The 21,414-nt window shown below is 47.9% G+C and overlaps 1 protein-coding gene across 1 annotated transcript in view; it reads right to left on the bottom strand.

Moving 5' to 3' along the window:
- TRIM24 (tripartite motif containing 24) overlaps positions 1-21,414 on the bottom strand; it is an 868,915-nt gene that overhangs the window by 667,979 nt on the left and 179,522 nt on the right. The window contains exon 6 of the mRNA XM_085652031.1: positions 12,917-13,031. Within this exon, the coding sequence (XP_085508157.1) occupies positions 12,917-13,031 (115 nt within the window). The remainder of the gene's footprint in view (positions 1-12,916; positions 13,032-21,414) is intronic.

Here is a 21,414-nt window from a genome sequence, read left to right as displayed (position 1 = left end):
ACGCTGCCAAAGTATCTTCTGGGAGCGGAAAGCCAGACACGCTTCCCACAACCCTTCGGCATGTTAAGGGGACAAACGGATTACACACACTATGCTGGTCCTGCCTTGAGTATTTGGTGTGACACTTAGAGCAGAGGTTGAAGGGCGTCTTTTCCATCTCTCGTCGTCGAGTGTATGACGTTTGTTGCCGTTGAATTCGTTGTCTAGAAATAGATGATGTGTTGAGTAGGTGGATCGAAAGTTGAGATAACACCAGGTGGTGTCCTTGTCTAGGTCGTCAATAGTTAAATAGAACGGGGAGCTGAAAGGGCCTCAATACAGGAATTAAGCTTTGGTCACGGAGCTCCGAGGTAAACGTCCACACCAGATGGGGGAAAAGTTATCTAAAAAAGGTGCCAGGGAACACGTGCAATACACACTAGAGGAGAAGTCACTCACTATACCTCGTGACTCAAAGACTTCTTTAAAGAAAAACAACTTGCAAACATCCATGCCCAACGAACAAGTTACTTATCTTCAGTAATGATATATCTGTAAGAAACATTAGTAGTGATAGATTCCTTACCTTAGAATTACCCCCAGGAGTCAGATTGGATCCGGAAAGCTTTTGTCAGCAGTACCCCTGCGCGTCGGTAGGTGGCGTCATGCGGCTCTGCGTCCGTCATTGGCGTCGTGGTCGCTGAGATGACGTCGCGGGCGCTACTTAGACGCCGCCCACGGGCAATGACATCCGTTCTGTACACGACTTTCCGCACCAGGAACGCAGAGCCATGCAATATACTGACCACTGGTGCATTGGGTTATGGTCATCCCTTTCAGGGCCCTAGTTTCAGTTAGTTCGTAGAACGAGGAGGATGGGTGGGGCGGTACTGAATCTATCACTACTAATGTTTCTTACAGATATATCACCACCGAAGGTAAGTAACTTGTTCATCTGAAAGAAACACATAGTGATAGCTTCCTTACCTTAGAATAGATACCCCAGCAATACCAACCCCGGTGGTGGGTCTGCGAACCAAGATCACACCAGGAAGTCCCGGAGAATAGAACGGCCAAAGAAGCCGTCTCTCCGGACTAGGCTGACCAGGCAATAATGCTTAGTAAACGTGTGCAGCGAGGCCAACGTGGCTGCCTGACAGATGTCTTGCAGGGGGACACCACGTCCCAAAGCAGTAGTGAAAGGCCGTAAAAACCTTTGGCAAAGAGGAAGGACGGGGCCTGAACACAACCTTGTCCGGATGAACCGACAGAAAAGAACAAGTTACTTACCTTCGGAAACGCTTTTTCTGGTGGATACAGTATCTGCCTGTGGACTCCTCACCTTGTGAATATCCCCTGCGCCAGCAACATTCGGAAACTTTTGTAGCAGTCCACGCCGATGAGGTCGAAGATGACGTCACAGAGACACGGCTCCGCTCGCGACTCTGCTGACGTCAACGGCTCCATAAGAAGACCTTGTCGGCGTGATGACGTCAGTTCTGCCCTTTTTTCCGTACCTTCGAGGCACGCGGACGGACTGACAGCAATATATACACAGTACATAATATACAAAGCAACACACACACTGTGGAGAAAGGCAAAAGAAACACACTGCCTTTAACAGTAACAAATACATTTTGAAACACCATCATTAGAATTGTAGGTATACAAGGGTGGACAACGGGGAGGCGGGTGGGTCAGTGAGGAATCCACAGGCAGATACTGTATCCACCAGAAAAAGCGTTACCGAAGGTAAGTAACTTGTTCTTCTGAAGGATACATCTGCCAGTGGATTCCTCACCTTGTGAAAATATTCCCACAGCAGTCCCACTCCCGGAGGAGGGTGTCCACCCTTCTATACCAGAAAGTCCTGAAGGACAGAACGAGCAAAATGTCCATCCCTCCTCACCTCGGAATCCAAGCAGTAATGCTTTGCAAAAGTGTGAAGGGAGGCCCAAGTTGCCGCCCTACAAATGTCCTCCACCGGAACACCTCTAGACAAAGCAGACATGGAAGACTTAGCTATAGTAGAATGAGCCCTTAAACCCTCTGGAGGTTCCTTACCGGCCAAAGAGTAGCATATCTTGATGCACAAGACAATCCATCTGAAAAGGGTGCGCTTGTGCACCGCTCTGCCTTTCCTGCAGCCAACAAAGCCCACGAAGAGCTGGTCGTCTACTCGAAAGTCTTTAGTCCTATCAAGGTAGAAGCTCACCGCCCTCTTAGGTTCCAAGCGGTGAAGCTGCTGCTGCTCCTTGGAATGGTGAGGGGGAGGATAGAAGGTTGGACGGGTAATGGATTGCCCCAGATTGAAAGGAGTTATCACTTTTGGCAGAAAAGCAGCCCTGGTCCCGAGTACCATTCTTTCAGCATGAATGGTCAAGAACGGGGGTTTTGAACTTAGAGCTTGAAGCTCACTTACCCTCCTTGCCGAGGTGATCGCAATGAGAAAAACCGTTTTGAAAGACAACAGTCTCAAGGGACACTTGTGTAAAGGCTCGAAGGGAGAACCCATCAGGTAAGTTAAGACAAGATTTAAGTCCCATTGAGGCACAATAAAAGGAGACGGAGTAAACTTGTTTTTAAGACCCTTTAAAAATCGTAAAACAATAGGTGATTTGAACAATGATGGTTGATCCGGCAAACAAAGGAATGCCGACAAGGCTGAAAGATATCCCTTTACAGTGGCTACAGCAAAACCTTGCTGATCAAGAGAAAGGGCAAACTGAAGAATGTCAGATAAACAAGCCCTCAAAGGATCAATAGATTTCTCCCTGCAACAGAGCACAAATTTAGACCACCTATAGGAATAGATAGATTTGGTGGAATGACGTCTGGCAGACAAAATTACATCTACCACATCTGGCGGGAGAGAAAAAGAATTCAGGTTGCCCCGTTCAATCTCCAGGTATGAAGGTGTAAGCTCTGGAGGTGGGGGTGTAGAACCAGCCCCTCCGACTGCGAGAGGAGGTCTGCCCTGAGAGGGAGACGGAGCGGAGGGCACGAGGATAGGTGGAGAAGATCTGAGTACCATACCCTTCTTGGCCAATCTGGGGCGACCAATATTACTTGGGCCCGGTCTTGGCGAATCTTCCTCAGAACCCGCGGAATCAAGGGTATGGGAGGAAACGCATAAAGGAGATGAGTGCCCCAACTCAACTGAAACGCGTCCCCCAATGCTCCCTACTGGATACTGGAGACTGCAGAAAGACGGGCAGTGAGCGTTCGTGAGTGGCACACAGGTCCACCCAAGGGGTTCCCAACATCCGGAAAACATGACGAACCACCTCTGGATGAAGCCTCCACTCGTGGTCTGCGGAGAACTGCCGACTGAGACTGTCTGCACGAACATTCAGAACCCCGGCCAAATGATTTGCAATCAGACAAATCTGCTGATCCTGAGCCCAGGACCAGAGACGCAGAGCCTCTCTGCAGAGACAAAGCGATCTCACTCCTCCCTGCTTGTTGACATACCACATCGCGGTAGTGTTGTCCGTCAGGACTTGAACCGACTGACCGCAAAGGGAAGGGAGGAAGGCCTTGAGCGCCAAACGTATCGCCCGAAATTCCAGAAGGTTGATGTGAAGCAACCTTTCTTCTGGAGACCAAAGACCAAAGACCCTTGATCTCCAGATCCCCCAGATGCACACCCCACCCTAAAGTGGAAGCATCCGTTATCACTGTGGCCACCGATGGAGGTAGATGAAAGGGCTTTCCTTGAGACAGATTGCCCTCCACTCTCCACCAAGACTGAGCCGCTGCAGCCTCTCTGGAGATCCTCACAAACTCCCTGAGATCTCCCTAGTGCTGATACCACTGCCTGCGGAGGCACCACTGGAGTGCCCTCATGTGCCAGCGTGCATGGTTGACCAAAAGAATGCAGGAAGCAAACAGACCGAGCAGGCGAAGGACCTTCAGGACTGGAACTCCAATGTAAAACAAGGGAATAATTTCCTGTATGTCGAGAATCCTTTGTGGAGGTGGGAATGCTTGACACACAGTAGTGTCCAATACCGCCCCTATGAACAGGTTGCGCTGAGAGGGCACCAGGTGAGATTTTTGGCACGTTTATCGAAAAACCCAATTAGTACAACAGCTGAGTTGTTAACTGCAGATGATTAAGCACCTTCTCTGGCGACTCCGCTTTGATCAGCCAGTCATCCAGATAGGGGAAAACTGAAATCCCCGATCTTATGAGATGGGCTGCCACCACTGCCATCACCTTCGTGAAGACTCGAGGTGCAGTAGTAGGACCAAACGGAAGGACCGCAAGCTGAAATGCGACCCTACCGTAAACCGGAGATACTTCCTGTGCGACTTCAGGATGGGTATGTGGAAATACGCATCCTGCAAGTCGATCGACACCATCCTGTCCTCCTGATGCAGCGCTTGAAGAACCTGCGCAAGGGTGAGCATCTTGAACTTCTCTTGCTTCAGAAAAAGATTCAAGATCCTGAGGTCCAATATTGGACGCTATCTGCCGTCCCTTTTCGGAATAAGGAAATACCGGGAGTAGCATCCCTGACCCCTTTCCCGCTCCGGAACCACCTCTATCGCACCTTTTTTTTTTTTTTTAGTAATGTCAGGACTTCCTCCTGCAGTAGAAGAAGATGGTCCTCCGTGCAAGCACCGTGGCAAAAAGGGTAGTTTGGAGGGAATTCCCGAAAGGGAAGGGCATATCAATTTTCTACAAGATCTAGAACCCGAACATCTGTAGTAACCGATTGCCAATCTTGTAGAATATGGGTAAACCGGCCCCCCACAGGACCAGCATGATCCAGAATGGTGGATCTAGGGCTGCTTTGCAGTGGTGGGAGGAGCTGAGGAGGAGGAGGAGGAGGAGGAGAGCTGTCTACCTTGAGTGCGACCTCTGACTCTGCCTCTGCAGCTCTTCTACAGAGTGTTCTGCTGCTGTTGCCGCTGCTGGGGCTGTCTGTATGAACGAAAGGATGACCTTCCAAAGCCCCTGTATCTCCTGAACGAACCCCTAGGCTGAGTTTGAAGGCCCAAAGATTTAGCCATGGCCTTACTCTCCTTAAATCTTTCAAGAGCAGCATCCCCTTTTTTTTACCAAAAAGTCCAGAGCCATCAAAAGGCAAGTCCAGGAGCGTTGCCTGCACATCAGGGGAGAACTTGGAAGACTTGAGCCACGCACTCCTCCTCGTGGCAACAGAAGAACCCATAATCCTTGCGACCGAATCAGCTGTATCCAAGCCACTTTGGATTACCTGACGTGCAGCCGCTTGGGTATCCGATAGAACCTCATTAAAATCCATTCTATCCTCTTCTGACAGTTTTGGGGCCAATTGCTTTGCTGAATCCATAAGAGCATGGATATATCGGCCCAAAAGACAGGTGGCATTCGTCGATTTCAAGGCCATACTGGCAGAAGAGAAGACCTTCTTAGCAGACTGGTCTAATTTATTCGCATCCCTGTCACTCGGGACTTGGGGAAAAGCACCTGTAGATTTTCTGGAACAGGCAGCCTGAACCACCATACTCTCCGGAGAAGGATGAGATGTTAAAAAGTCTGGGTCCCCTGGAGCTGCCCTATACCTCCTAGCAATAACCATAGAAATTGCAGGAGCAGAGAAGGGCTTACGCCATACTTCCATTACCGGCTCTATAATGGCATCATTAAAAGGGTGTAAAGGCTCCGATGCAGAGGAAGGAGAGTGTAGAACCTCTGTCAAGATGTTAGGCTTAAACTCTGCAGATGGCAACTGCAGATCTAGAAGTTCAGCCGCCTTCTTAATTGCTTGTTGCATTACCACATGGCGGTGGTGTTGTCTGGGAACACCTGAACTACTCTCCCCTTGACAGAGGGAAGGAATGCCTTCAGTGCAAGTCGGATCGCCCGAAGCTCCAAAAGGTTGATATGGATCTTGGACTCCGCTGGAGACCAGAGGCCTCTGATCTCCGCCTCTCCCATGTGGCCGCCCCATCCCAGGAGGGACGCATCCGTCACCACAGTAAACTCCGGTTGGGGAAGGGAGAGGGATCTGCCGTCGACCCAATGCCGCCTCGTGAGCCACCACTACAACTGTCGTGCAGCATCCTCCGAGATCTGGACGTGAACGGACAGGTTCCCCTGATGCTGCGCCCACTGGTACTTCAGGTCCCACTGCAGAGCCCCGATATGCCATCTGGCATGATCGATCAGCAGGATGCAGGAGGCCATGAGGCCCAGCAGCCTCGGGGTCAACCTGACCGAAACCTGGGAGAAGGGCTGAAAGATCGGAATCAGAGCCCGAATATCCCGGACTCGCTGATCGGGAGGATAGACCCGAAACTGCGCCGTGTCCAGAACTGCTCCAATGAAGAGGAGCTTCTGAGAGGGAATCCGGTGCGACTTTGGCAGGTTGATGGAGAACCCCAGCAAATGTAGGTGGTCGGCCGTAGTCCGGAGGTGGGAGACGGCTGTCTGGGGCGAGCCCGCCTTCAACAACCAGTCGTCGAGATAGGGGAAGACTAAAACCCCTGATCTGCGCAGATGAGCTGCGACCACCGTCATCACTTTCGTGAACACCCGAGGGGCGCTGGTAAGGCAAAAAGGGAGTACAATGAACTGAAAATGCTTGTGACCTACTGTGAACCGCAGGTAGCGTTGGTGGGCCCGCAGGACTGGAATGTGGAAGTAAGCATCCTGCAAGTCCAGCGCTACCATCCAGTCTTGTGGATCGAGAGCAGACAAGCCCAGAGCCAAAGTGAGCATCTTGAACTTCTTTGCGGAGGAAGCAATTGACGTTCCGGAGGTCTAAGATAGGATGCAGGCCCTTGACCTTCTTTGGCACCAAAAATGGAGTGGGAATAATAACCACAACCTACATCTGGCGTCGGCACGTGCTCAATGGCCCCCTTGGCCAAGAGAGCAGCAACATTCTGCTGAAGAAGCACCAAGTGATCCCCCGACATGCGGTGGTACCTAGCTGGCATGGCTGGAGAAGTAGGCTTGAAGGGGAGGGAGTAGCCCCTCCGGACTATCTCTAAAACCCACCTGCCCGATGTGATGGCGCACCAGTGGGTGAGGTAATGACGAAGCCTGCCGCCCACTGGCGTTTGATGGGCCTGAAAGTTCGGACTAGGAAGGTTTGGAGGCAGTGTTGGGCGGGGTGGAGGTGGACTGACCCGCCCGCTGGCCCCTTGGTCCGCTATGGCGGAACCCGCGTCCTCTGCCGTGATCGAATTGTTGCTACGCAGGCTTGTGGCTCTGTTGCGAACGCTGTCACGAAAGGAGCGAAAAGCAGAAGGTGGAGGAGGGCGGAGTGCAGAGAGTCCCAAGGACCTGGCCGTAGCCCGCGAGTCCTTAAACCGCTCCAACGCGTTGTCTGCTTTGTCGCCGAAGAGGCGACAGCCATCAAAAGGCATATAACTATAATTGTGCTTTGGACATCCCCCGAAAATCCAGTTGTCCCCAACCAGGCGTGGCATTGGCTCGCCACCGACGTTGCAATCGATCTGACCAGTGAGTCGGCGGTGTCTAGGCCACAACGAATCATGAACTTAGCTGAGTCTCTCCCCTCTGCAATAGCCTGGGAGAGAGCGGTCCGGGCCTCCTCCGGACACTGAGGCAGCACTTGCGCCACCGTATCCCACAGAGAGTGGGAATAACGGCCCAAGAGGCATGTGGTATTCACGGACTGCAGCACAGAACTGGCGGAAGAAAAAAATCTTCTTTCCGTACTGATCCATTCTCTTGGATTCCCTATCCGGTGGTGCGGAACGGAAGGGGGTTGGGGAAGCAGAGGCTTGGACAACCAAGCTCTCGGGGGTGGGGTGTTGGGAGAGGAAAATAGGGCCACCCAGAGCCGGGCAATGGCATCGGGCCACCTTCCCATCCACAGGAGCCCCTGTGGTGGACCTGGACCAGGTGCCCAAAAGAACGTCAGAAAGTGCTTCATTGAAGGGAAGCAGCGGCTCCGCAGAAGTAGCTGCTGGCTGAAGCACTTCTGTCAGGAGGTTAGGCCTGACGGCCTCAGTAGGGAGCACGAGGTGTAGGGCCTCGGCCGCCCTACGCAACACCACAGCATAACTAGCACCCTCATCTATAGCCACGGTAGGAGGAGAAAGCATACCAAGATCTGGTGAGGTGTATCCAGACCACTGGCTTCCCCCAACTCCTCTGCTCAGTCCTGTTCATACTCGCAATCAGCTGCGAGAGGGTCCTCAGACCCCTTCCAGTCCTCCCCTTCCTCCTCAGGCTGGTCAACAGGTCTAAAATAAGGAGCAGGGACATGGGAAAAGAAATCCCCGAGCAACGTCGAGAACGGCATCGACCGACGCCGTGCCCACTTCGGGGCTGAAACCGGGGTCGACGTCGTCCCGAGGAGCGGGCGATGTCAGAAGTGGTGCCGGTGAAGGTATTATAAGGTCAACCGGCGTCAACCGGGATCCAGGCCTGGATCCAGGGGGGTCCTGCGGCGCTGCGGCCGGAGCCAACAGCGACGCCGGGGCCAGAGCCGCCGGCGAAGAAAGGCGAGGACCCTCAGTCGTGACCGCGGGGCCCAAAGGCACACCAGCGGGACCCGTCGGCCCAAAGAGAAGCCCTGGCCGACTGGAATTCCTGTATTTGGGCCGGAGTCGCCAACGGACCCGGGCAGGGTGGGTAGGCTGGCGGCGGCTCCACAAGCTCCGCCGGAGCCACGGGGGAGGCACCACCCGCACCGTCAGCCACGTCGGAGAACGATGACGTTTCTTCGACTTCTTGTGCTTCGCCTTACCTGACCCCGAGTGCGAAGACTTGGATCCTGAAGATCGATGGTGATGACTCCGCGCAAGGTCCCTCGACCTCCCACTGGACCGGGACCTCGAACGGCGTGGAGCAGACTGCCGGGCCTCCAGCAGCTTTCGGGACCGTTCCCGCAGTCTGGGCACGACTTGGGGTCGTGGTCGCGCCCCAGGCAGAAAGGATACACTCGGTGCGGGTCTGTCACTGACGTCATGCGGTGACAGTCCTCGCAGGACTGAAAACCAGGCATCCTAACTGCACCAGGAGTCGAGGACTCGATGAAAAATAGAGACAAAAAGTCAGTTGAAAATTGACTGGGGGTTCCTGCTCTTCCCGGATCTGCGCTTGCTAGCGCAGAAAAATAAAGAACTGATGTCAGCGCGCGTGGGCGGCGTCTAAGTAGCGCCCGTGACGTCATCTCGGCGACCACGATGCCAATGACGGACACGGAGCCGCACGATGCCACCTAATGATGGGCAGGGGTACTACTGACAAAAACTTTCCAGATTCAGTCTGACGCCTGGGGGTAATTCTAAGGTAAGGAATCTATCACTATGTTTTTCTTTCAGATACTAGATGGCAGGATGTGCTTTGCTACGAATTAAGTTTATCAACAGGTGAAGTGAAGAACAGTCATATTGAATGTCAAAAGGGAGATGGCATGTCTATTTGACCTAGTATGGTGTAGAGGCATGTCCATTCTAGGAAGTAAACTGCCTTTGTCACATTCAGAAGGACAGCACATCGCTAGTCTCAGATTGTATCTGGTGGAGTGGGGCAAATGTAGTACACAAATTATGTAAAGTTGATCTCTCTGGAACGAATCCGGCCTGATCTGGTAGTTTCATTTCTTATTGGTTAGCAATTTAACGAAAATGTTTTAATCGCCCACTATTTTGATCAGTACAGCTAGCGTTTTCTCTGGACTTTACCAATCCCCATAGGATCTGCTGCTGGCGTATGTGCCCAGATATTTGGATATATATTTCGCTATCTAGTAATATTTATTTTCTCTGATGTTGTCGGTATATATGCGGCAGGGGGTATAAAGCAAAGAAATGAGTTACTCTTAGACGCTTTGATATCAGTAAATGGAGACAATGTAGGAAGCTGGCTTTTTATGTAGAGCACCTAAATGAGGTACACTATGTAACTAGTCCAGAAAGCGCTTATTAGCTTACAGTGCTTAAATTAATAATCCAAAATGCTGTCTTTGCGATAGTGTGCATGAGTTTTTAAGGCTTATCAGAGGGTAGTGCTAAGCATATGTTGTAAACACAGTCAATAAATGAGAGACACTTAAGAAGAAACTTTAGACCAATGTAGAAAAATAAAATTTTTATACAAGTTATGACACCAAGATTATCGGAGTCAGATAAGTACTTTAGACATTATCAATTTTTGCAGTACCGAGGAAAATGGCAGCTATTAGATTTGAGACATTAGCCTCGAACGTGGTAATGTCATCCTATAGGAGAAACGTGCACTGCATAGGTATACTTACAGACTATTAAAGGATTGTTCTTCTGGACTTAAGGTAAGTTGGGGCCAAATGTCCAAGAAAGCACCAGCACCTGCCTTGGTGTTTCTGGAAGAGGTGCTTTGTGCGGGGGCAGCCTTGAACGCTACCTGTTAAAGTCAAATGGAAAAGTATCTGTAGGAAAAAGGCTTGACAGAACGCTGTACCAGGCAGCTGCAGTCAGTGCCTGCTGGTGCAGGGAAGTGGCTCTTCCAATTCGAGGGAGAAGTTGATGGGTTGAGTAAGTGCTGGGTAGACATCCAAGGGTTCGGGGAGGCTGTTGCGCTTCAGGATGAATCAGTGTCGGCGATTGTCGGGAGAGCAACAGCTAGGCAGGGTTTTGCACTAAAGTAGGTGCTGTTCCACACTTCACATATTTGACTCTTCTTTGTCCTTCTTTCAGGCATACGAATCTGAGGTCCTGGAGTCAAGGGCCCACCTAAATACTAAATTTAGAGGTGTTAAGTGGAGTGAAGGGTAGTACCCAATGGGCTTCTTACCCTTGGGGTCACTACACCCCCTATGACTACTTCCTGTGGGGAGTGGGCGTAACCTTGTCCCAAACTTCCTAATTCCACCATAAACAAGATGGTGGAACCCTTCCTTTGTTGGAGCACATCAGGCAGCCTACCGAGGGGTGTGACTAGCCTTTTGGTACAACACGCCTACTTGCATAGCTAATTTTCCATCTGGTCTTGTGCCAAATAGGCCTCAGGGCAGGGTGTGTGGCATCTCCCAGGTCTTGGGGAAGCAGAGGTCGCATATCAAAGGCTGCAGGGGCTTTGAAGCTTCTGACCTTGATATGCTAAATCACTAGCTATCTTGCTGGAGGTGTGAATACCTTGCTCTGGAGCAGACATAGTTTCTACCCTCAAAGAGTGCAGGCTCCCACCTGCAGGGGTCAGAAATGTGTCTGTAGTGGCAGGGTGGATGTTGCCAGTCAGCCAGTACACTAGTTTTTTTAGGGGGTATATTTAAAGTGCCCTCGGAGTGCAGGTCATAATATATCTAGTATCGGTAACAGTACAGATTTATTAAGACAAGGTACTTGATACCAAACACCATAGTTTTCAGTGTAGCCATCATGTAGCTGGAGAACTCAATGCCCAGTGCATACACTTAGGATGGCTTCCCTATTCATTTGTACCATCTAGTAATTGAAAAATAGCACAGGGGTGTATCTGCTCATCCAGATAAGCCCTGATTTGTAATATAATGCACCCTGCTTTATAGGTGACTTACTTATATGCAGTGACTTTGGCATGGCAGACATTGAGTGTGCCATGTCATGTTTCACTCATGGTTTTCACCATGTCACGCAGCTTGCAATGGCAGTCTGCATGCAATTTGTAAGGGGGTCACTTAGTGTGGCATAATACATGCTGCAGCCCTTAGGGACCCTCTTTAGAAGCCATAACCTAGGTACCATTTACTAGCTAGTTACAGGGATGCTAATGTGTGTGCTAATTGTAACACAATTAAAACATTTTAACTTTTTTTTTTAGGGAAAGAGCACTGGCACGGAGGCCTGGTTAGCAGGGATCCAGTGCACATAGTTTGAAAAACATCAGTCCAGTGGAAAAATGTGGACGTCATCATTACATAAAGGGGCACTTTCCTACAATGGACGAACTGGTGAAATTTCAGAATTTCTGTTTAGGAAGAAACAACAGTATATGGGTGACAAGATGAGATCATCAAGTGTGGGAGATACTATTGAAGGGATCAGGAGGTTTTCAATGGTGTCTATGCCATGCAAATATTTAGCTTTAATTTAAGGTCTTGTGTGTTCCAACTACATTACTTGTGATCTAAAAAGAAAACACTGGTGGGTTGACATTTCCTGAGCAGCATCTTCGTACTTCTTAAAATTTGATTCCACGCCTTGTTGATGCTACTACTTCTGTGTAAGAATATTCTATGTAAGGACCAGAGGCGAGAATTACGCTGTTCTTTCTTCGTTTTATTGATACAGAAGCCATTATAAAACGATAACAAACTTAATTTCACATAACCCGAAGGGAAAATGTCACAGTTCAACAAAATAGCAACAGCCAATCAGACGAGGCCAGGACCCCCTCTCCACAGTCCCAGGTCGCTGCCTCCTCTTTGTTCGCTGCTCCAGCAGCCGCGTTAACTGCCTCTGTCCACTTGGCATCCTTATTAACCATTTTTTGCATATTATTGTGATTTATTGGCTATTTGTGCTTTTATAGGCTTGTGTTCACATTGTGCGGCCGCAGAAAGGCTTGTCGCTCCTCCGCGGCGCTATTAATTAGATTGACATGCAGAGGCATCTGGGGCCACAGCGGTGACCCCATTGTGTCCACGCAAGGTCGAGGCCCACCAGCATTTGTTATCAGGGGCCTTATTTATGACTCCACAGACAAAGCCAGTATTCTTTTACCAAAAAAGGATGGACAGAAGTACGGTATGATACCCAAAGAAATGTATAAAGCCCTGTTCACATTGATTGTACTTTGAGACAGTCTTCAGACTCACCTCTGTAACTGTGCTCCCGGCTGAAATGTTTAACTAAACCAACTGTTCCTTATTAGCCTAACGCCTTCTGTCTTTTATTTCAAGGTAAACTCATATTAGAGCAACAACATCAAACACAAACATGCCAGAAAACATAGATTTAACAATGTAGCAAGCATTTTCTTATGATTAAAACATTCTCGATTTACCTCTAGCTGGTGCAGAAGAGCCTTTCCCTTCTTGTTGATCTCTACCATCAATGTAAATATGGCAACTTTAATGTCCTGCTCAACTTGCTTTTGATTTTGATTAATTTCATGAATTCTATTGGAAAATAAAACTGTTAAGTCCAATGTATTCAAGATATCTCACAGCACTGCTTTATTTGTAGCAAAGAAGAATACAAGATTTAAACGTTTTCACCAGGGAGAGGATATCACTTATGTACTTTTCTTATTGTAAATACAGAGACACACATGCATACAAATTCAGTCTAATACTTTGTGGAACAAAGAACATACCCAAGCTGGTGCTGCTTGCCAAATCAAAGAATGATGCAGCAGAACACAGAAATGCATCACAATTTATCTTTTGTGACAGGTGTTTAGTGCATTAGCTAACATCAATTTCAAGCCCATACAAATCTTGCGGCACATTGTGGCAGCAACATAAAGTATCTATACACAGGTCAAATTCTTATAATTGTTAAACTGACTCAGTTACTCATACATGATGTGAAGGACGCATAGGGAGAGACGTGACCAGATGAGGAAAGCGATGATTATATAGAACTAGTGGTGCATACTGAAGGAAGCTTGCTCTATATATAGTGCACTTCAAAGAAATACACTGTGCAGAGATCCCAATGAGTCCCCAATTAGTTGACGGAAGCAAAAGTAGAAAGTACTGATGCTCTATTTGTGGTAGTGTGGGTGAGTAATTAGGCTTATCAGAGATCTCCCCACAGCTACCGAATCTTCACATCTCTCTAATCCTGAGTCCGGAACGGACACCAATTTCCTTCGTGCAAGTAAGTTTATTCGATATATATATTGTTGTTCTTGATTGCAATGCTTTCTTAAGCTATTGGTTGGTGCTCTTCTCTGCATTGCCTACCTCTATGGCTAGGAGGTTTGACTACGTAGTTGTTAGCTACTGTCCTTGGCCTTGCACCTAGGTTTTTTGGGCTGGTTAACTTTCCGGGGTAGGTGGAGCGGATTGGGGGGTTGGGGGGGATTGTACAATTCTAACATGGAGTGTTCTTCCCACTTGTCTTATTCTTCTGCCATGGTGTTTTCCCCATTTTTTGCGCTGCTGCTGATTTGATTTCGTACGGGACTGCCCCAGCGTTTTCTGGTGGGATGTTTCTTCATCACCCTGGCTTCCTGGTGAGCAGTCTCTCTTTTCCTCCCTCTTTCTCTCTCACGCAGACCAGTAAGCCTAGTTGGGGATCTTTCTGGTAATCAGTTCGCAGACTCTCCTCTGGGATGGTGTTACTTGGTATTTGATTCAAAGGTAAGGAATCTGTGGCTGGACATCTCTATCAGATGAATAAGTTACTTACCTCTCCACAGCTACCGAATTTTCACAACTCCATAATCCTGAGTTCGGAACGGACACCAATTTCCTTCGTGCAAGTATGTTCATTCAGTGCAATTCCGCCATGACGCAGTTCAGGCACTAGAGGCCTTGATTACATGACGTACTTGTGTTTCCTCTAACCTTTAAAGTGACAGTGCAACAAGAAAACTGAAAACAGACTTTCCGTCTGTTTTCGTACAGCAATGCCAATGGTATATTTAAATTTTGAATTTTTGTCATAATTTGCCACACAATTTCATACCAGTTTAAATACTATATTGCAATGTGTGCAAAAAGCCTCCTGTAATACAGAATTGATTTCACAGATATAAATGTTAACAGTTTTGAATACTGATAACATTTGTGCAAAATGACGCATTGATCTGTGCTATGTTAAAACACTGACAGTCCTGAATAATGCAAGGTTGATTAACTGATCATATTACTGTGTAAACCATGCTGTTTTCAGAACGACCTTTGATATTAAAACCATCAACAATTCTGAATATCATACATACTTGTGCAAATGACGCATTACAGTGCCAAGAACGCAATTAACAGTGCAACATGATGAGAACCCTGGAATTGATACCTGTTTGAATACCATCTGCCCCCTGCAATAATGGCCTTCATTAATTCATCATCATTAGATAACACGAATAGCATCAATATTGAATACTATCAGAACTTGTGCAAATGCTGCCTGTAACTGTGCAAATAACGCTGATATCCGCTAACAGTCATGTCAAATTGTTATAACATATCGGTTAAATTACCATCTTTACTGTACAAAGGACGCTTTCATTTGTGCAAATTTAGCAAAGGAGTAATGCAACTGCCGTACTTAATCCAATAAGTGCCTTTGTGCAACCGAGTGCTAAAGTGCCTAAGTGTAATGTCTCCAATTGGACATTAAAACATTAATTCATATACAAAAATTGGTGTTCGGCCTGCCTCGGATAACCGATCTAATTCTTCCTAAGCCGCCGAAAAACAGCAAACAACTATTGGGAGGGGATGGCCATATTGACCAAGGGAATCGGTCACTTCAAATCAATACATGATTCCAACGTGGGATACATTAAAAGCAAACTATATACTAATGTGCAAAAATCATCATGATAATACAAATGCAATCATCTGTTCAATGCAGAAAAAGTCTGAGCCAAGTGTATAAGTCCTCGGTCGTGTTCAATCCATTTGGACTTTTGCAATCCAATTCCAGAATGTATTTGGTCTCCAAACGCCTGTGGATTGCCTCCCTATTACCGCCGTGTCTGGGGGAGAGAACACTGTCAATCACAAAGTACCTTAAATGTTAAAGGTCATTCGAGTGGACATCCTTAAAATGCCTTGCAACTGGATAGGACTCATCTGAGTTTGTAATGTCCCTTAGGTGCAGTAGCACTCTTGTGGACCTGCAGTTTTGTGCTACCCACATACTGCAGTCCACAAGAGCACTCCAGCACATAAACTGCATAGTCGGACCTACAAGTCAGCCATTTGTCAATAATGCAAGGTCTGTCCTTAAATGGAGAGATATATGATGTTTTGTTAATAACATATTTGCAGGCCTTGCATGTTTGACACTTAAAAAAACCCTTAAGGTTCGTTAGCCAATTGCTCTTAGATTGAACTTCTGGGCTATTGTTAACTACCAGATCCCTGGTGCTAGGAGCCCTTCTATAGGTGATCATAGGTGCGCATGGTATACTTTCCCCCAAAGTGGGGTCACACTGAATCAGATGGCAACTCTTCTTTAGTATTCTATATAGACTACCCCTTTGTCTGTTGTATGTGAGAATGAGTCTCAGAATTTTGCTTTCACTACCCTCCTTGGTGTTAGTGGTAGCCTGAGGATTCTTGGTGTTGCATCTAGGCTGTTTCTTAAGGAGATCAGTGCAAGACTTAGCCCTGGTGCGCTTTATCACATCATCTATGATGCGATTAGCATAACCTCTCTCTCGGAATCTGTCCTTACATTGTTGGTGGGCAACTACTAGGTCCTCCTCCCTACTACATATTTTTCGAATACGCAACATCTTCCCGTAGAGGATGCTGCAGATCGCATGCTTCGGATGAAAACTCGATGAGTGGATTATTGTATTGCCCGCCGTCGTTTTCAAATACAACCTGGTTTCCAGCTTTCCGTTTGCAACAAATACTTCCACATCCAAGAAGGTGATGGACCTATCATTGATGTCGCGAGTGAAATGTAAATTAAGATCTTTAATGTTCAATTTGGATATGAACTCATTTGCACTGTTTTTATCTCCTCGCCAAACTACAAAGAGGTCATCAATGTAGCGGATCCATTTCACTACATTGTTTGAGAGGTATTCAGAAAACTCGGTTGTTAAAATCCTTCTTTCCCACCACCCCATGTGTAGGCAGGCGTAGCTAGGGGAAAAACTAGCCCCCATAGCTACGCCTCTCACTTGATGGTAAACATTTTGTTCAAACATGAAATTATTATTATCCAAACAGAATCTTGTTAGGTCAATAAGCATCTTGTTGTGTGTATAAAACTCAATGGGTCTATTACCTAAAAAGGAACTCAAGAGCTCTTATACCATCATCATGCCGAATAGAGGTGTATAGATTGGATACATCTAAAGCAATAAGCATAAAATCACTACACCATTCAAATTCCTGTATTTGTTTTAAAAAATCTGTGGTGTCCTGCACGAATGATAGGTAGATTTCTCACATGCGCATGTAAAAATGAGTTTATATACACAGATACATTTTCTAGCAAACCCTGCTTGGCTGAAATGATTGGTCTTCCTGGTGGGCATACAATATTTTTATGTACTTTAGGTAATAAATAGATAATTGGTAAAACTGGGTAGTCATTTAAAAAAAAATTAAAATCATCTTGATTCAAAAGTCCCATGCTCTTCCATGGTAACAGTTTAGTATATAGTTGTTTTTGTACCGTCTTGATTATCTGACGATTGCTTATCCTGTAACAATCACGGTCCGATAGTTGGTGAGATGCTTCTTTGGGATGCAATTTGAGAGGCCAGATTACTACATTTCCGCCCTTGTCCGCGCTTCGAACTACTATTGAATCATTGTCCCGCAATTTCTTAATTAATTAATGGTATTTCCACTGCGGTTTCTTTTTTTGGTTAGTCATTTCCCTTTTGATCTTGTAATTCAATTTTTTTACATCAGCTGTGACAATATCATGGAACATGTCAACTGAGTCCTTTGGCATTACGGGTATGAATTTGGATTTCGGTTTGAAGCCTGTGTTTGGAATAGCATTGATTCCCAATTGATTCATTATCCATAGTTCTTTGAGTTGAACCCTGTTCATTAGGACTGTGATCTTGTTCAAGATGATGTAGATTGCAGAGCGCATTCACATCAGATGCCACCAAATTGCTTTGCACGTTATTGGGAGCTCCAAGTATCTCCATTACTTAAGGTTTTTTGGTCCTGTTGTGATGGTATTTTTGTAACTTGCGCTTCCTGATATAGATATAGATAGATAGATATATATATATATATATATATATATATATATAGAGAGAGAGAGAGAGAGAGAGAGAGAGAGAGAGAGAGAGAGAGAGAGAGAGAGAGAGAGAGAGAGAGAGAGAGAGAGAGAGAGAGAGAGAGAGAGAGAGAGAGAGAGAGAGAGAGAGAGAGAGAGAGAGAGAGAGAGAGAGAGAGAGAGAGAGAGAGAGAGAGAGAGAGAGAGAGAGAGAGAGAGAGAGAGAGAGAGAGAGAGAGAGAGAGAGAGAGAGAGAGAGAGAGAGAGAGAGAGAGAGAGAGAGAGAGAGTGTAACATACAGAGAAAGGACACTGCACAATAAAATGTGCTCAAGAAGGGAACATACAAAGACCACGACAGCAGCCACGGCCCCAAGGTAAGACAACGGCAAGTTGAAAACCAGTGTCTGAAAAGTTTTAGCGCTCCGTCCATCATCTCCTTCGGTTTGCTTTGTTCGCCCTATGTTGGCAGGGTATGCCCAGATGAGGGTCCCTTGCTCACTTTGCCACTGGATTCAAACTAGCCTGGCTGATGAGGTGTTACCCCGAAACCAGTCCCAGGATGCTTGTATCCGGTCCAGGGAAGATCTGGCTTGGCAGTTCGGGCTGGACTGTTCCCATGAGGCACAGGGTCAAGACTGATTTGCATATAGCTGTGTCTGAACTGGTGTGGCAATGTGAGCTAAACAACGATGATGGATTAAACCTAGATCTGTGACTGGGGGCGAGTGTCTGAAAAGTTTCAGCGCTCCGTTCATCATCTCCTTGCGTGTGCTAACATCTAAAGAACAGCCAGAGAAGTAACGAAAGGTTGGTATCGGAGGCGTCATGACGACATCCTGTAAGAAAGTGGGTTTCTGTTGCAGTAACCCCCCTCTTTTTTGCCTAATAGCTGATGCACTTTTCCTCGTTGTGCCCTGGGCTCCTGCCAACCAGGTGCCCAGGGCCTGTGTTCCTTCCCTAAAAAACTGCCTAACAGCCAAAAACCCAAATTGGCAAACCCTGGCCACATGTCGGCCCCTGGTAAATGGTACCATAGGTGCCCAGGGCCTTGTGACCAGGGAAGGCCTCCAAGGGCTGCAGCACTCATTGTGCCACCCTTAGAGGCCCTGTACCCTAACACACACACACACTGCTCTTGCAGGCTGAGTGTCTGGATACAAGACAAAACAGAGAGTCGACATGGCACACATCCCTGTGTGCCATGCCCACAACCTACACTGCCCTGGCATACATCAGCCACCCCTCTAGCTGGGTGTCCTATGCCAGTGGTGTGGGCACAGAGGCAGGAGCCCTGTGCCCCTACAGTACCCAGGTCCATTCCTGGGTCCTGTAAGTGCAGCAAAGAGTATATGGTGCTGGGAGCTTGTCAAACACGAACTCCACAGCACCATAATGGCAGCACTGAAGACTGAGAAGTTTGGCATAAAACTGCTCAGCACATTAAATCCACACTGATGCCAGTGTGTGATTTAATGTACAAAGCACCACAGAGGGCATCTTAGAGAGGCTCCCTGAAACCTAAACCTACAATCCACGTCTGTTCTGAGGATGCCTAGGCTGCCACACAGCAGACATGTTGCTGGACCCCTGGGTAGGAGAGCCCCTGCTCTCCTGGGTCTGCAACAATGCACATCCTGGGCGAGGTGCTAAATCTCCTCCCTCAGAATGAGCAGGGGGAAGCTTCAAAGGCCTGCCGCCTCTGTGAGCTTCCCCAGGCCACTGCAACTCCCTACTCTGGCGGGAAGCTTGGCCGGAAGCCCCAAATAAGGACAGGGGATGTGCCAGCCTGCCAACCCCACCCCTCAGGTGGGGGAGGCGAGGTGAAGCACATCTCCGGGCTCTCGCCATCTTGAAGATAGGAAGCCCTGCCCAATCAGGACTAGGCTCCTGCCCCCCTCCCACAGGAGAGGGGCAGGATAGGGGGTGTACCCACCCAGGACTGGGACCCATTGGCCCCTGCCCTTCACCTACCTGTAACACCCCTAAATCTAGTATTTAGGGGCACCCTGAACCTTCCTTCCCCAGATTCCAGATTCAAAACTACAAGAAGAGCAAGAAGAACAAAGACCTGCCCTGCAGCTGCTAAAAAGAGTAAGACACCAACTGCTTTGGCCCCAGCCCTACCGGCCTGTCGACCCTCGAACCTGCTCCTGCTCCAACCCGGCATCTCTTGTGGCCAGCAACCTCACAAACCTCGGAGGACCTGGCTACCTTTTGGCTTTAAGCCCCTGGGACTCCCATGAGTAGAGGCTCTACTCACAACCTATCTCTAATCCCTGGCAGCAGCCCGGAACCGCGAACTCAGCACACTGCACCAGCCAAGCCTGGCCAGTGCCGGAGTGAACAAAGACCCTGAGGACGACCCCACGGCGACTGTGACCCCGAGTCCGGCACCCAAGGACCCCCCTCGACACTCCTGAAGAAGCCTGCAGCCTCAGAACAAGGTGCCCCCCCTACCGCGATCAACAGAGGGAAAGATTTCCCAACACCAAAAGGCACCCCTGCACGCAGCACCCCACGGCCCCCTGTGCCCAATCCCGGGGTACCTACCTATCCTCCAACTACCCAACTTACCTCTCGAAGTGGTGGTGGCACCTGAAGAGTCCTCGTCCCCAAGCTTGCAGTCTTTTTCTAAACCGGAGATTTCCCATTGAAATCAATTGAGCGCCCGAAGGCTCAAAAGCACTCTGCACCAAGCCGCCCGAGTGGCCCTGGCAGTGAAATCTCTACACCTACCTACTTCCCCACTTGCCCTGAGTAAGTGACCAGGAGCCCAGCTCCCACAGCCGCGTGGCTTGCCAGTCAGCAGCCACCAACCAAGGCCCCCCTATCCCTCATAGGATAACATTGGGCCTAACTCTCTCTGCACCCGGCCTCCCTAGAGCCGCTGAGGGTGAACAAACTGTACCTACCTGACCCTGGGGGACCCCTGAGTCTATGCCCAGAACCTCAACTCTGCCAGTCGAGTACTTGCCCTTAAGCCGCAAACTCTATTTTCCTCATAGGGTAACATTGACTGGCTTTTTCCTAAAATTTCTTCTAAGTGTGGACTTTTCAAATCTTAAAATATTCACCAAAAATCAGGCGAGTAACGAAAACGAAATTACTCACCTGCTCTTAGGTGAGCTCCCAGTGCGGGATCTTGGCGCACAGCACGGACTCTGAAAAATGCTTACAACTGTACTTACCTGTAACCCAATTTTCTTCCATAGGAAACCATTGACTGTTTTTTTGTGAACTTTCTTCTAAGTGTCGATTTCTGCAATCTTTAAATATTCTTCAAAAATCGTATAATATCTGAAAACGTAATTACTTACCTGTTTTGGATAAAGGTCCCAGTACCGAGTCTAGGCACCCAGTACTGGATTACAAAAGTAACTAGAACATACTGTACCTGCAACTTGAATTTTCTTCCATAGGGGATCATTGACTGTTTTCCTTGAAATATTTTCTGTCAACTTTTAAAATAGCTAAATATTGTTTAAAAATCATTACAGTACTTAAGTCGACTTTTATCACTTGATTCTGAATACTGACCCAGGACTGAATCTAGGATCCAGTCCTGGAATTCCAAAAGTAATCTAAAAAGTAATCTGTTACAAATAACTTGAATTTATCATTG

The sequence above is a fragment of the Triturus cristatus genome, chromosome 4_1, assembly GCF_964204655.1.
Source record: "Triturus cristatus chromosome 4_1, aTriCri1.1, whole genome shotgun sequence".
Taxonomy (NCBI): domain Eukaryota; kingdom Metazoa; phylum Chordata; class Amphibia; order Caudata; family Salamandridae; genus Triturus; species Triturus cristatus.
The sequence above is the reverse complement of the archived record's forward strand: the minus strand, read 5'-3'. Positions and strand labels throughout refer to the sequence as shown.